Raw genomic sequence first — 16,089 nt, forward strand, 5'->3', positions numbered from 1 at the left:
GCCATTCCGGCTCCACTGTGGAACCAGCACCAGCGGCCATTCCGGCTCCACTCATCTTCAGGTCCATGTGGAACCTGCAGGCACTGGAGACACGGCATTCCTTAACTTTTATGTTCTGGGAAAAGATATCAGCTTTGCATTCTCGTGAAATTTTAAATCAACCTTGTCATCCTGATCTTGAATGGAGCACTTTGTTATTGACGGCTGTTGTACTGTTGTGGTTTGAAATATATACTTGAATCCTATATACTTTAAAGCAAAGCTAAGAATGTCCAACTTCCTCAGTTAACTTTCCTCAGTCACACCAGTGATGTGTGTGTGTATGTAAGTGCAGTTATGTACTGTCTCCATTGTCCTTGCTGTTAAATGGTTGGCATTTATATAGCGCCTTTATCTAAAGCGCTGTACAATTGATGCTTCATTCACCCATTCATACACACACTCACACACCGACGGTGATTGGCTGCCATGTAAGGCACCGACCAGCTCGTCAGGAGCATTTGGGGGTTAGGTGTCTTGCTCTTGCTATTTAGATTCTGTAACATTAATTGATGAGAACGAGAATACTATGAAATCAACTCAGCTTGGCCGAAACCCCCACAAGAGCAACAGTGTCTTGAAAACACTCCCCGTGTGAGACAGATAGAGATGAGAAACAGTCAGCGAAAGCTTGGTGATTACTTGCCAATTCCAGTGATTTAATTACAAATAATAATTACAATACTAATAATTGTCATGCAATATATAAACCTGACTAAAATGTAATGACACTGATCAGGTATAAAAACATTTGATTTAACCACAAGAGTGCATCTGTTTCATGTATGAACATTGTATGCAATAAACTCTATTAATGATTAAATGATAATTGAATGAAAATGTATTATAATTATGAAATGGATTTCCTCTATCGTACTTGTTTACAGTGACAGAACTTGGTCCTTTTTAAAGTGAAGTCTTAGTTCCAAAGTTTACATCAATAACAATGTATATTAACAAGTGAAAGTAGTCTCATTTACAGCAGGAAACATAGCAGGTAAAAGCCAGGCAGGTAAATTACAATGCAGTGTTCAAGCCCCAGCTTTATAGCCCTTCCCCAGAATGAAATGTAGCAATAATGTGGCAGGGAATCAAATGATCATTGTTACCTCTGTATGCATGTCTGCTGCCTTCTGACCACCCCAAATCAACATCCATGCACACTGAGGCTGATTACAGGAACCAAATGGTGTGTGTGTGTGTGTGTGTGTGTGTGTACTGCCTCCCATTGGGTTCTGTTAGGCCAGCGGAAACCCATCCATCACATTTCCAGCAGCTCTCTCAGTTCAGGTCAACAACCAGGCATGCTGAGGTGGATTAGAAACAACCCAAATTCCTTACAAGCACAACATTTCTTAATTTTTTTATCAAACATCTTCACTGGGATGATGTCACTGTTACAGAAACCTTTGCTGGACATATTTGCAGGGGGGCGTCATTGCTACCACCATCTCTCCAACCAGGACAGAAGAATGGGAACAATCTCTCAGTAAACATGTGTTTAAAAGTGTGAATGTGGGCCATGTCACTGGAGTCAAAGAAGGACACCTCCCCCCTGTCATAGTCCAGCTGCACTCTGATGCTCTGGGGCTTCCTCTCCAGTGTGAGCACAGTATCTCCAGCTTTGTACTGATCACCATTCCTCAGATAAAAGACCCAGAATCCTTTGTCTTTGCTGCTTATATTTCCCTTCCTAATGATGGACTCTTTCACCACTCCTATAGCCCAGACAGTTTTACTCCAAACCTTCACCTCCCAGCTGTGCTTCCCTGAGGTAAACCCCTCAGATCCCAGCACATTCACACAGCGGTTAAACCTCTCTGGGTTGTCAGGACAGTCCTGCGCTGTACCTGTGCGTTTCACAGTGGTCAGATCATCAGAGAGAGAGAGATCGGCACATGCAGTGTTGGGGTCCAGCATCACAGGAGCTGAAATAAAGAATTTAGATATCTAAAAGACTGAAAGTTCAGCCACATGTCAAATACTCTATTCAGATTAGTCCATAAACACAGTATTTTCTATATAATAATCAATGTTCTGATATTGTAGTTTTAGCGATCTTGCAAAAATATATATAAAACCCATTTGCATTTTAAAAATGAATAAAAACACAGTTGATGCCAAATTTCATGCATGCCATTCACACAGCTAATAAACCATATTAGTAAGTGGGTTTTAAATGGTTAATTCTGTGTTTGCTGGTGTTCTGAGTGTGCTGCAGCCCACAGGATGTTCCTCCACTTGAAGGTTCTTTCACATCATTTCAATATACAGCCTTTTCCATCAGTCTTACGTGTTCAGTAAATGCTTCCAGAAAACAATGTTGTCCCCATCTGCCCCAGATACTCACTGTACTGCACCATCCCCAGCATCTTCTCCCAGACTCTGAACGTCAGGTTGCCCAGGTGTTTGGCCACATCTATCAGTGCCCCTGAGAGCAGCTCTGGGTCCTGCAGTGTGCACTGGGCTCTGTAACGACAGGCAGGAGTCAGTCAAGCTGAGGGAAAGAAGTGACTTAGACAAGGAAATGAGGTGAGTGTCTCCATACCTGTCGTTGATGTTCTTGTAGCTCTGAAAAACACATAACAGCATAATTGTGATGCACGTATACAGGTACAAATGTTTCTTATAAGAGGTTTGTAATATTCCCTATTTTGCTGGTGAGGCCTTGCTTTACTGACCCGTTATTGAAAATGGCCACTGATACTCTGCATCACAGTGAGCATCTCAATATGACTGGAACATGATAAACCCAGAACACTGTCAGTAAATGAAGCTCCTACCTTTAAAAAGGAGGCATCTTCAGTATCCATGGCCTTCTCTATAGCGGTGATTTTGTCTGTAAGGGTGGAGATGCGTCTTGTGATGTCTGCCAATTTCTTCTCCATGACCCGACTCTTCACCTCCCTTTCCTCCTTCAGTACAGCTAGTCTGGCCTCCTCTTCCTCTCGTAGGAACTGGTGCAGCCTTTTAAAGTCTGCCTTTATCTGCCTCTCTGTGTGCTGCGTTTGACTCTGCAATCAACACACAATGTTAAACCTGAATAATGGAACTACGCTTTATATGTCAAACATAATTATTCTCTTCTAAGTGAGTAAATGTACGTTGCATTCTTTGCATTCTTTGCTCTCATATGCCTGCACACCTTGGTCTTGTTTTTTTGCAGGTGCAGCTTTTTGAGGTTAAATTTTTGAAAAAGTAAGGAAGAAAGTGCAACACCACTTTATTTGCAGACGTGCTGACGTTTCGGCACTCTGATGAAGGCCTAGTGCCGAAACGTCAGCACATCTGCCAATAAAGTGGTGACTCTGTAAAGTAGCAGTGTTGCACTTTTTTCCTTACTTTTTCAAAAACACAACAAACTAAAAATAATACTTTCTAATTTTTTGTGCACTTAAAAATAATTCCTAGCTGCTTTACTTACCCTCATGTGTTCTGCGGTTTTCTTACACTCTCGTTCATTCTTAGTAAAGATCTTCCGTTTTTCTTTAATGAGATTAAGTGCAGACTTGAGTTCCTCCTGCAGTGATATGAACCAGTTGTCACTTACAAAAAGACACAAGTGGCACAGTAATACCCCTAAGTCAAAGTAAGAATGACCTTAAAATGAGAACTACCCCACCGGGGAAAAACTTCACACAAAGGGAAGGATAAAGAAGGTGAACTTAAATAGATCCCAAACAAGTGAAAAAGGAACACTTGTAGTAAATAAACTAACAAAGGGAGAGTTAGACTCCCACAACCCTTTTTTTTTTCCCCCAGCAAACCAGTGATACTGTTTACCAGCTTCAGCGTAACGCAAATTACACAGAAGCTCCTGAATGCGAGAGGAGGGTTTATCAAGGGTGCAGTCCGATTGCACACAAATTATTACACCTGTGAGTAAATAAGCTGAAAAGGCTGTCAACCGGCCACACCACCCTCCAGTGGTCCAAACCGGTACTGTACCAGTCGTTCGCAAATAGCCCTGCTACAACTCCAGTAAAGATCATAGAAATATACTTATAGTGCATCATAACATTCTATAATTTTGTGCATTTTCAGTACTATAAAACCAGTCAGAATTTTCAGCATATAGTATTAAAAAGCATCTATAATACTGGGTTGTACGTTATATATAATATTGCAGACTTGTGGAAGCATTTTTGAAATTAGTTGAAATTATATTGGCACAATAAGTCAATTGTACTGATTTTTTTGTTACATACACACACAACAGATCTGTTAAAAACAAGAAATAGTGTGTCATTTTTAACGCACCTTCATGTCTACTTAAGGACAACACATTCTGTGTTAAAAAATTTCTGTACTTCCTGGTTGTTGCTCAGCTCTCTCTCCAAGTATTTAACAGTATATACTGTATAATATTAGCTGGACCTGTATGACCTGTATGATGTAAGAGACTTTGTACTCATATCAAAATGTTTCTTGAGAATATGAAGTTGTTGTTTGAGAAAAAATGTGATTACCTTAAGATCCAGTACAGCCTCTTCCACTGGACAGACTGGGTGGTTTGTGTGTTTTTTTGAAGTGTGGCAGACGATACAGAGAGTTTCTTTGTCATGTTTGCAGAATAATAGAAGTTTCTCCCCATGAAGACTACAGCGAGCCTCACTCTTGTGTGCAGTTTCTCTGTCAGTCTTCTGCTTTAAGTAGGATTCCACAATGCTTCTTAAAGCCAGGTTTATAGGAGGAGAATCCATAGGGGCCTTTCTCCTGCAGATGGGACACTCTCGAGAGCTCTTCTCTTCCCAGCACTGCTGCAGACACACTCTACAGAAACTGTGGCTACATTTTAGCAGAACAGGCTCTTTAAAAATATCAAAACATACAGAACAACAGATGAGCTCCTTTTCAGGAATCAAAGCTGTAGCCTCCATTTCACGGTCTCTCAGTCTCTCAGTCTCTAACTATCACTTTCACTTCTGCTGAACTGAGAAAAGAACACACCCTGTGTGGTTCAAAGGCAAACTGCAGATCAGGCTTGTTGTTCACAGTCTGTGAGAGATTCTTGACTGTGTTTGTCCTCTCTCTCTCTCTTACAGAGATGATAATGTCTCTGAACTATCTGCTCTATGTGGAGTTACAGAGTGTAGAGGTGTACCACTTGATCTAAAACATTTTTATGGATAGCACATTTTCTGCACCAAAATTGAATATGCGTCACAAAAAAAGACAGAATAAGACACTCCCCTCCAAGCGAACCTTATTGGACAAACAGACCGTTCACTCCCTAAGACAGTAGACAGCATATCGAGGGTAAGAAGGTGAAATAAAAATGAAAAGAAATGGAATGAGGTACGAATAAAATGATACAACTTTCCATTAGTAATCAAGAAATAAGTGGACAGAATTAAACACCTTAGATAAAAAGATCATGGAGTACAGGTTGTGGGGTGCGAGACACCAGAGAGGCACTGAAAGCGTGTGTTACGACCCCTGGTTTAGTCTCGGGGTAAGTGGGGTGAACAAGAACAGAAACTGGCAGGAGTGGGGAAAAGAATAGTAACACAATGGACACAAACAGAAAAAAAAAAATCTGACAGGGTTGTAATTCTCAGGTGCTCTTTTATCTACAGTGTGCAGAGAATTTACAAGTTGGGGAAGGGATGGTAAATAGTGTCAAATAAATAAATACAAATAAAACCATATGACAAAAACTGATATTACATAAGCCAACTGACTAATACCTAGAAAATAAATCTCCAAGGAAACAACAAAAACCTACAATACTAAACTCAATCAGAGTCATGAACAAAGAAAACAGATGTGCCACTCGCTCCTTTCCTAATGTGTCTGACAGTGACGTCTACATGTATATACACACTGAGCACTTTATTAGGAACATTTTATTACTTTGCCCTCATAACGGCCTCAAATTCTTGGTGGCTGTTCATGTTATGTTAGTTTATTATTTTTATTCTTGTCATTTATTATTTTTCATTATTAGATCTGGTTTTCTGTTTCCCATCCATTACAATTGTGATCCCCTGTTTTTACGGTAGTTTCCCGGATTTCAACATTCCTTCCAGTCTCGCATTTCTTACTTCCCGCTTCTCTCGATAGTAAAATGTTGTAAAGCACTATTCTTACTAACCACTGCTAATTTAGATATTGTACGGTACTAATCCGATTAATACAGTTACTGGCTGTCTAACTAACTAACAGTCACTTTAATTGGGTAGTTTAGATTTATCACGTAACTAACTCACTAACGAAATCTCTTAGTTTTGCGCACTGTTCTACAAGTCCGCCTCCCTATGCTATCCCTGATTACTCGCTTAGTTTCAGTGAGGTGTTCGCACCTGCCTCTTACTATCACTGTCTTCAATCTATGCAAATATCTACTCCCTAATCCGGAGCCGTATGTTTTACATGCGTGTTTTCGTGCATCCAATCCGCGTTCTCTTCTCCCCCCTGCAATTGTATTATTACCCTATCATGTTTCCCACCTGTTGTCTATTTGTTAGCCCACCTTTCTCCCAAGCCCCGCCTAGATTGTCACCTTCCCTTAGTCTCTGCTTTGTTCTTTGTCAGATCGTTGATCCCCGTTCTGTGCCGAATTCCTAGTACGCCAGTTTGTAGAGATTCTTGAGACACCCTTTTGCCTGATTACAGTTTGCCTTGCCCTTCTGTTTTGTTTGCCTTTCTTGTTTCGTTGGTTTCGACTTTTTCAACGTCCAGTTATTATTCTCCTGCCTGCTCCTTTTGTACTGTCGTGTCTAGGAAACGACAGAGTCCAAATCTTCAATTTGTCGAAAAACATCTTCACGAGGGAAAAGACGACACCACGGCAGCAAATTCTTCAGGAAAATCAGACTTTATTAGCGCACGTGCACAAAGCCGGATCAGTTCTCCAGAACTGAACCCCGACTATCATTTTTACACCCATTTTATAATGTCATACCCTTATGCTCTGCCAGCTCTGTACAAAGTTCAGGGCATTCTGCCAACTACGAACAAAGTTCAGGACTCCCCCTGCCCTCACTTCACCCCGCACCTGCTCTTGGCAGAGTGGAAAACTACCAGACCTCCTAAAGTTCTGAATGCCCCCCCTCTAATACACATGTCATCCATACACGTCACTCTGTATCTTTCGATACGAACTAAGCAGCAGTAATCCTTGAAAATATACAGACATACTAAACATTTGATTCATTATTCTCTTCTAAGTGAGTAAATGTACGTTGCATTCATTGCATTCTTTGCTCTCATTTCAACAGTTTTCACTGTGGTTTCTTGCGTTTTCATAAGCTCAGCTATAATTAATGTTCTAGGTTCATTTGATTTGATAACAAGCAGCGTACATGGGATATATTGATTATAAGTCACTTGCATATAGATACACTTCTGGCATAAAACATCGAGAGTCCCAGAGAAACCAGCTGTAAAGGCATATCTCGCTTTGCTCGTGTCCTTGACAGTTTGAGACGTCTCCCCTCCCAGCTGGCAGCTTTTATTAAACTTTGGTTACATATGGGTCACTGTGTAATTCTAGCACAATTTAGCAGTTAATCAGTTTGAAACTACACAGGGTACATATCATACTTTAATATGGATATATTGATACACTTTTAGCATACATCGTTGAGAGTTTTGGAGGAACCAGCCTGCTCAATAAGGTGGAGTCTGATTTTGACTTGTGATTGTTTATCATGCTTTTAGGAGGGAGATCTTTTGTTCTGAGAATTTTCCCCTACACTATATTGCATTTTGACTGCCTCAGATAAGTCACTTCCAGCTACAGTGAAGGATACTTTAGGCAGTATTGTTGCTGCGATTTATGTGTGGACTGTCACCTGTGAACAACAGATGAGGGATTGGGTGTGTGTGTGTGTGTGTGTGATATTGGAAGCACACTGATTATTATTATTATTTTTTTAATAATGAACTGTGAACTTGAAGTGCTTTGAAGTGAACTGCAAAATAACTGTAAAATTATATAATTGCCAAAAATGGTAATGCACCTGACATTTTAAAAAAATTGAAATGGGAAGTAATATGACTTTTTATGGTATATTCCTCTGAAATGTACATATGTTTTAAAGTGTCTGTTGCACATTTAATTGAAAGTAGTTTTTCCTCATATTTCTTTCAGAATATTTGGCTGAAAAGTTTTAGAAAACTTTCCCTGAGTATAAAGGATGTCACAGAGCACTAAATAACCAAGTATCCCCAGCCCCGCCCACCAATGCAACACCTGCTCACAGTGAGGGAAAGCACTGATTACTAAACTTATTAATATCTTTCACACTGACACTAACATCCTAGGAACATGGTTAATTTGGTCTCTACTCCCCAAGATTTATTTCATTTTACTAGAGCAGCCAATGTACTGTACATTAAAACATGCAGTCAAGGCTTTTGGGCTGTAGGTTCTGCATTAACCTTCTGGGCCTTCTCAATGCGTACACCTGAAAGATAAAGTGCAGTTATGTGCTGTCTCCATTGTCCCTGCTGTACTGTGTGTCCTGAGAGAGCCTTCAGGGTCAGCTTATGAGAGACTGTTTTCACAGGCTGAACACCAGCAGGTTTGCTGGGTGCACAGAGGTGTGTGACCTCACTGCTCTGGGGGGTGCAGTGGTAGTGTTCAGTAGTCTCCTCTCTACAGTGGTGATTACGCTCAGCCCTGTTTTACTTTTGCACTCCCTGACTATCGAGCAAACAATCCAAATTCATGCAAGAATGTAGGAAACCTTGACTCCATAAATGTCCATTTACCTGTTCTGTGAAGTTCAGGAAGTTCAGTGCTCATGGAAATGCCCTGAAGCTTTCACCAAACTGACGGAGATGCTATACTGTATGTTGGTACAAGTACACTCTACAATAAACAAAGGGATTTAAGTTAAAGACTATATACACTCACTGAGCACTTTATTAGGTTTTTATTGGACATGTTTTTTAGACTGAAGTCTTCTGCAGCTGTAGCCTATCCACTTAGGGGTTTGATGTGTTGTGTGTCCAGAGATGCTCTTCTGCATACCACTGTTGTAATGTGTGGTTATTTGCGTTACTGGCACCTTCCTGTCAGCTTCGACCAGTCTGGCCCTTCTCTGACCTCTCAGTAACAACACATTTTTGCCTGCAGAACTGCTGCTCACTGGATGTTTTTAGTTTTTTTGCACCATTCACTGCAAACTCTCGAGACTGTTGCATGTGAAAATCCCAAGAGATCAGCAGTTTCTCAGATACTCAATCCACTCTGACATCAACAATCATTCCACTGTCAAAGTCACTGAGATCAAATTTATTCTCCATTTTGACATTTGACATCTGCACGCTTTTATGCATTTAGTTGCAGACACATAATTGGCTGATTAGATATTTGCATAAACAAGCTGATCTACCTAATCAATTGCTCACTGAGTGTATAAAACTTATTCTTTGAAATAATTCTGTTTTTATTAACTGGAGTTTTTGGCTGTTTAGATTCTGTAACATTAATTGATGAACAAGAATACTATGAAATCAACTTGTTTATTTGTTTTGTTGCATTTGTGTGTTTTTCACAATATACTTCACAGAAAAGCTTGGCCAAAACCCCCAGAAGAGCAACAGTGGCTTGAAAACACTCTGTGAGACAGATAGAGATGAGAAACAGTCAGCGAAAGTTGGTGATTACTTGCCAATTCCAGTGATTTAATTACAACTAATAATTACAATACTAATAATTGTCAAGAATAAGGAATGAAAAGTCAAAGTTTGACGTTGATGGCAGGAGTGCAGGCAAGTCCGTACACTGCCTTATGAACCCGGCTAAAATGGAATTACACTGATCAGGTATAAAAACTTTTGATTTAACCATAAGAGTGCATCGGTCTCATGTATGAACATTGTATGAAATAAACTCAACAAAATATTTAATGATTAAGTGAAAATGAAATGAAAATGTATTATAGTCATGAAATGGATTTCCTCTATCGTACTTCTTTAGAGTGACGGAACTTGGTCCTTTTTAAAGTGAAGTCTTAGTTTACATCAATAACAATGTATATTAACAAGTGAAAGTAGTCTCCTTTACAGCAGGAAACATAGCAGGTAAAAGCCAGGCAGGTAAATTACAATGCAGTGCTCAAGCCCCAGCTTTATAGCCCTTCCCCAGAATGAAATGTAGCAATAATGTGGCAGGGAATCAAATGATCATTGTTACCTCTGTATGCATGTGTGCTGCCTTCTGACCACCCCAAATCAACATCCATGCACACTGAAGCTGATTACAGGAACCAAATGGTCATTGTGTGTGTGTGTGTGTGTGTGTGTGTGTGTGAGTGAGTGTGTGAGAGTGTGTGAGTGTGTGCGAGAGACTGTGTGTGAGAGAGTGTGTGTGTGTGTGTGTGTGTGTGAGTGAGTGTGAGAGAGAGACTGTGTGTGAGAGAGTGTGTGCGCGAGAGAGTGTGTGTTCTGCCTCCCACTGGGTTCTGATAGGCCATGGGAAACCCCTCCATCACATTTCCAGCAGCTCTACCTCAGTTCATGTCAACAACCAGGCATGCTGAGGCGGATTAGAAACAACCCAAATTCCTTACAAGTCCAACATCTCGCGTTTCTTCATTTATTTTTATCAAACATCTTCACTGGGATGATGTCACTGTTACAGAAACCTTTGCTGGACATATTTGCAGGGGGGCGTCATTCCTACCACCATCTGTCAAACCAGGAGAAAATAATGGATACATTCTCTCAGTAAACGTGTCTTCAAAAGTGTGAATGTGGGCCATGTCACTGGAGTCAAAGAAGGACACCTCCCCCCTGTCATAGTCCAGCTGCACTCTGATGCTCTGGGGTTTCCTCTCCAGTGTGAGTGTAGTACCTCCTGCTTTGTACTTATCACCATTCCTCAGGGAAAAGACCCAGAATCCTTTCTCTGTGTTGAGTGTTATTCTTCCCTTCCTAATGATGGACTCTTTCACCACTCCTAAATCCCAGGCAGTTTTACTCCCAACCTTCACCTCCCAGCTGTGCTTCCCCGAGGCAAACCCCTCAGATCCCAGCACAATCACAATAGGGGAAAACCTCTCTGGGTTGTCAGGACAGTTCGGCGCTGCACTTGTGTGTCTCACAGAGGTCAGATCATCAGAGAGAGAGAGATAGGCACATGCAGTGTTGGGGCCCAGCATCACAGGAGCTGAAATAAAGAATGTAGATATCTAAAAGACTGAAAGAACAGGCGCATGTCAAATACTCTATTCAGATTAGCTCACAAGCACAGAATTTTCTATATAATAAAGAAAGATTCTAATATTGTAGTTTTTATATTTGGGTGTTAAAAATAAAACCCACTTGCATTTTAAAAACACAGTTGATGGCAAATTTCACACATACTAATATGGTTTATTAGCTGTGTGAATTGTAAGTGGGTTTTAAATGGTTAATTCTGTGTTTGCTGGTGTTCTGATTCTGCTGCAGCCCACAGGCTATACACTGTGACTCATTTTTCTTTCACATCATTTCAATATACAGCCTGTTCCATCAGTCCTATGTGTTCAGTAAATGCTTACAGAAAACAATGCCCCAGTATCTGCCCCAGATACTCACTGTACTGCACCGTCCCCAGCATCTTCTCCCAGACTCTGAACTTCAGGTTGCCCAGGTGTTTGGCCACATCTATCAGTGCCCCTGAGAGCAGCTCTGAGTCCTGCAGTGTGCACTGGGCTCTGTAACGACAGGCAGGAGTCAGTCAAGCTGAGGGAAAGTAGTGACTTAGACATGGAAATGAGGTGAGTGTCTCCATACCTGTCTTTGATGTTCTTGTAGCTCTGAAAAACACATAACAGCATAATTGTGATGCATGTACAAATGTTTCTTATTCGCAGTTTGTAATATTCCCTATTTTACTGGTGAGGCCTTACTTTACTGACCCAGTGGTTATTGAAAATGGCCACTGATACTCTGTATCACAGTGAGAAACTACACATCTCAGTTTGACTGGAACATGATAAACCCAGAGTCAATCAAGCTCCTACCTTTAAAAGGGAGGCATCTTCAGTGTCCATGGCCTTCTCAATAGTGGTGATTTTGTCTGTAAGTGTGGAGATGTGTCTTGTGATGTCTGCCAATTTCTCTTCCATGACCCGACTCTTCACCTCCCCTTCCTCCTTCAGTACAGCTAGTCTGGCCTCCTCTTCCTCTCGTAGGAACTGGTGCAGCTTTTCAAAGTCTTCCTTTATCTGCCTCTCTGTGTGCTGTGTTTGACTCTGCAATCAACACACAATGTTAAACCTGAATAATGTAACTATGCTTTGTATGTCAAACACAACAAACTAAAAAGAATACTTTTTTGTGCACTTAAAAATAATTCCTTGCAACTTTACTTACCCTAACGTGTTCTGCGGTTTTCTTACACTCTTGTTCATTCTCAGTAAACGTCTTCAGTTTTTCTTTAATGAGATTAAGTGCAGGCTTGAGTTCCTCCTGCAGTGATATGAACCAGTTGTCACTTACAGAAAGACACAAGTGGCACAGTAATACCCCTGAGTCAAGATCAGCATAACTTTTTAAGTACAAGAGAAATGTAGTTGTGAGGTGGGGTGTGGGGTGTTAGACCAAACGCAGACACCAGGGCTCCTAAAAGCGGTTCCTAAACAAACAACCACTAAATCTGCAAAGCAGACTCAAGTGACAGGAAAATGAAGATAAAAAGTAAGAATGACCTTGAAATAAAAACTACCCCACCGGAGAAAAACTTCACACAAAGGGAAGGATAAAGAAGGTGAACTTAAATAGACCCCAAACAAGTGAAAAAGGAAAACTTGTAGCAAATAAACTAACAAATGGAGAGTTAGACTCCTTCAAACTCTTTTTTCAGCGAACCAGCCATACCGTTTACCAGCTTCAGCATAATGCAAATTACGCAGAAGCACCTGAGTGCAGTGTGAGGAGGGTTTATCAAGGGTGCAGTCCGATTGCACCAGTCGTGGGGCAAATAGCCCTGCTACAACTCCAGTAAAGATCATAGAAATAGACTTATAGCGAATCATAACATTCTATATTTTTGCGCATTTTCAGTACTATGAAACCAGTCCGAATTTTCTGCATATAGGCTTAAAAAGCATCTATTATACTGGGTTGTACGTTATATATAATAGTGCAGACTTTAAGAAATGTGGAAGCAATTTGTAAAGTTGGTTTGATGTATTGGCATAATAAGTCAATTATATTGATTTGCTTGTACATACACAACAGGTACATTAAAAACCAACAAATACTGTGTCATTTTTAACTTGACAATCAATAAAACAGACAGTAGCAGAAAAAAGAGTGTCAGATCCTTTTTGAGAGGGTCATTTTACTTATGTATAAATGCGTCACAAGAATATGTTTAAAAATAAAGTGATTACCTTCAGATCCAGTACAGCCTCTTCCACTGGGCAGACTGGGTGGTTTGTGTGTTTTTTTGAAGTGTGGCAGACGACACAGAGAGTTTCTTTGTCATGTTTGCAGAATAATAGAAGTTTCTCCCCATGAAGACTACAGCGAGCCTCACTCTTGTGTGCAGTTTCTCTGTCAGTCTTCTGCTTTAAGTAGGATTCCACAATGCTTCTTAAGGCCAGGTTTATAAGAAGTTCCTCCATAGAGGCCTTTCTCCTGCAGATGGGACACTCTCGAGAGCTCTTCTCTTCCCAGTACTGCTCCAGACACACTCTACAGAAGCTGTGGCTACATTTTAGAACAACAGGCTCTTTAAAAATATCAAAACATACAGAACAACAGAGATCATCCTCAGGTATCAAAGCTTGAGCTGCCATTTCACGGTCTCTCAGTCTGATACTTGCAGTTTGGCTGATACCCAAAACTGAACACACCTTGTGTGCAACACAATATTCTTGCAGATCAGGTTTGCTTTTCTCAGTCTGTGATAAAGTCTTGACTGTGTTTGTGTTCTCTCACTTACAGAGATGATATGAGTTGATTTCATACACAAAATTAAAAGTCAGTAAAATAGTGAAAGAAAGAATAAGCTGATCCGCTGTAAGAACAAAAGCATATTGAGGGAAAGAAGGTGACACAACTAGAGAAGAGTTACACATCCATGTTTGTTTCCGTGTTTGTAATTCACTGAGGAGCTGATGACCAGCTTAGCGATATCTGAACGCAACACTAAATGCATCTTAATTCAGACTATGGTTAAAGTAATTTTTTTAAATTGCTTTGCAGAGTGCCATGTGTCATATCCTTTGATTTACTTCCTCCTGCAGTCTCTGAGTGAACACTACCTGGATGATTCTTAAACACGTAGGAAATGTGTGTCCTTTGCAAAGAGGTATGGTGCCTATTGGGTGCAGATGGGTAAGGTGTGAGATCACAAATATATGACTGGAATGTTCAGTTCTTAACTGAAAAAAACATGACAAAAAACCTACTCTTCAAACGGCCGAGTGATTGTTTTTTGTGCGTTAAGTGTGATTTCCCTGTTCAGATGGACAGAGTTGAACTGTCATTACAGACATGACCTTTTCAGGGCACACACACCATTCACACACTCATACCCACGGGCAATTTAGACTCTCCAATCAGCCTAACCTGCATATCTTTGGACTGTGGGAGGAAACCGGAGTACCCAGAAGAAACCCATGTGAACACGGGGAGAACATGCAAACTCCACACAGAGAGGCCCCGGCTGACCAGGATTCAAACCCAGGACCTCCTTGCTGTGAGGCGGCAGTGCTACCCACTGCACCATCCGTGCTGGCCCTTTTCAACATTCTACATGAATTCGCTTCTACCCTGATTCGCGGATATCCAATGGAAACGAATATCTTTTAAGAACAGAACTTAGTGTACAGCACACTTTGAGCAGTAAAAAGGCTGTCCAAAACCGGTCATGGAAATACAAAGGGAAATCATACTTGTAGTTTCCCACTTGAATAGGAAGTGCGACACAATATCGACTATAAAAGCAAGTGGCAGGCATTAAAATTTATTCTACGCGTTACGTTGTCTGCATCAACAAAATCTCTTTACTCAAGTGAGTTCTAATAATAATAATAATAATAATAATAATAATAATAATAATAATATACGCTGGAAGTACATATAGCCTTGGTAAAACACCTTTGTAGAAACCCTTTCAGTGCTTACTCTAAAAACGTATTGTGTATGTGCTACTAATTTACATTTTAAGTTGTATTTAGGTAACATATACATACAAATATACATGCTGTATACACGAGGACAAATACAGGGCCTACTCTTTATGTGGATTTATGTTTGCTTGGTTCTGTTTTTCAACGAATTATAGATATAATTATATAATATATCCATTATATATATATATATATATTATTGTTTGAATAATACCTTTGCATCTGGTAATATTGCATGTGCAATGAACCGTTTCACACCGACCACGGACCAGTTTAATCTAGTGAATTAAAACCAGTTTAGAGGCAAGTTCAAGTTCTCTCACAACATTCATGTTATTTATTTGTTCATGTATTTTTTTATTTTTTTATTTATCTATTTGTTTATTTTAGATGATTTTTTAGAAGATCCAGGTGTATTTAACTTGTTATCCGTACATCTTATCGGTATCCATCTTATCCAGTGTTATCCGTCTATGTTTTCCATTTTGTTCATTTTTTTTTATTTTTTTTACCAGAAATACAATTTCTCATTTTAGTTTGTTAATTCTCCCGGCTGTGACCAGGCTGAAATATTAGTTCAGAAGTAGGCTACTGTGGCGCCCTCCCGTCGATATGTTGAAAATACCGTGTTAAAACTACACGGCACGACGGTATACGCCAGTGTTTTGTTTTCTTGGGGACAATTCGTGACGCCGTACCTTAAGCGCCACAGTTTAAACTTCCCTCACAAGACAGCGTCTGACGGAATTAGTTATAAAAAAATATTAGCGAATACAATATTGCAGGCACAATTAATTGAAAATGAAATTCCGAGCAAAGATGATAGGCGTGGGCTGCCTTAATAATTCTACTCGTGTGGTCGTTAATTTAACTATTTAACAGTAACTAGCTAACCTAACTTAGCCAACGCTAAGTAAGGCTCATATGGTTTGGACTGATTAAATTTGTATGCGAGCTATCTAACGGC

The 16,089-nt window shown here is 40.2% G+C and overlaps 3 protein-coding genes across 3 annotated transcripts in view; all 3 read right to left on the minus strand.

Moving 5' to 3' along the window:
- The window catches only part of LOC133137939 (receptor activity-modifying protein 3-like), a 47,412-nt gene that overhangs the window by 19,750 nt on the left and 11,573 nt on the right, over positions 1–16,089 (minus strand). The window lies entirely within an intron of this gene.
- On the minus strand, positions 671–5,191 carry LOC133137929 (zinc-binding protein A33-like). The gene is made up of 6 exons (XM_061256350.1): positions 4,509–5,191; positions 3,464–3,559; positions 2,823–3,053; positions 2,588–2,610; positions 2,390–2,508; positions 671–1,967 (listed from the first exon to the last, which is right to left on the minus strand). The coding sequence occupies exons 1-6, from the start codon at positions 4,917–4,919 to the stop codon at positions 1,417–1,419; spliced, it is 1,431 nt and encodes a 476-aa protein (XP_061112334.1). The 5' UTR covers positions 4,920–5,191; the 3' UTR covers positions 671–1,416.
- LOC133136758 (zinc-binding protein A33-like) lies at positions 10,611–13,784 on the minus strand. Its single transcript, XM_061254474.1, has 6 exons — positions 13,377–13,784; positions 12,355–12,450; positions 12,003–12,233; positions 11,773–11,795; positions 11,575–11,693; positions 10,611–11,164 (listed from the first exon to the last, which is right to left on the minus strand). The coding sequence occupies exons 1-6, from the start codon at positions 13,782–13,784 to the stop codon at positions 10,611–10,613; spliced, it is 1,431 nt and encodes a 476-aa protein (XP_061110458.1).

Source organism: Conger conger, chromosome 9, assembly GCF_963514075.1.
Source record: "Conger conger chromosome 9, fConCon1.1, whole genome shotgun sequence".
Lineage (NCBI taxonomy): Eukaryota > Metazoa > Chordata > Actinopteri > Anguilliformes > Congridae > Conger > Conger conger.

What these genes read in the sequence shown, in the direction of transcription:
- LOC133137929 (XM_061256350.1), bottom strand. Translation starts at nt 4,919, where the DNA reads ATGGAGGCTACAGCTTTGATTCCTGAAAAGGAGCTCATCTGTTGTTCT. An exon ending in AAACCGCAGAACACATGAGG is followed by an intron (nt 3,054 to 3,463) that starts GTAAGTAAAGCA and finishes TGTTGATTGCAG; the next exon opens with AGTCAAACGCAGCACACAGA. An exon ending in TACAAGAACATCAACGACAG is followed by an intron (nt 2,509 to 2,587) that starts GTATGGAGACAC and finishes CTGTCGTTACAG; the next exon opens with AGCCCAGTGCACACTGCAGG.
- LOC133136758 (XM_061254474.1), bottom strand. Translation starts at nt 13,784, where the DNA reads ATGGCAGCTCAAGCTTTGATACCTGAGGATGATCTCTGTTGTTCTGTA. An exon ending in AAGATGCCTCCCTTTTAAAG is followed by an intron (nt 11,796 to 12,002) that starts GTAGGAGCTTGA and finishes TGTGTTTTTCAG; the next exon opens with AGCTACAAGAACATCAAAGA. An exon ending in TACAAGAACATCAAAGACAG is followed by an intron (nt 11,694 to 11,772) that starts GTATGGAGACAC and finishes CTGTCGTTACAG; the next exon opens with AGCCCAGTGCACACTGCAGG.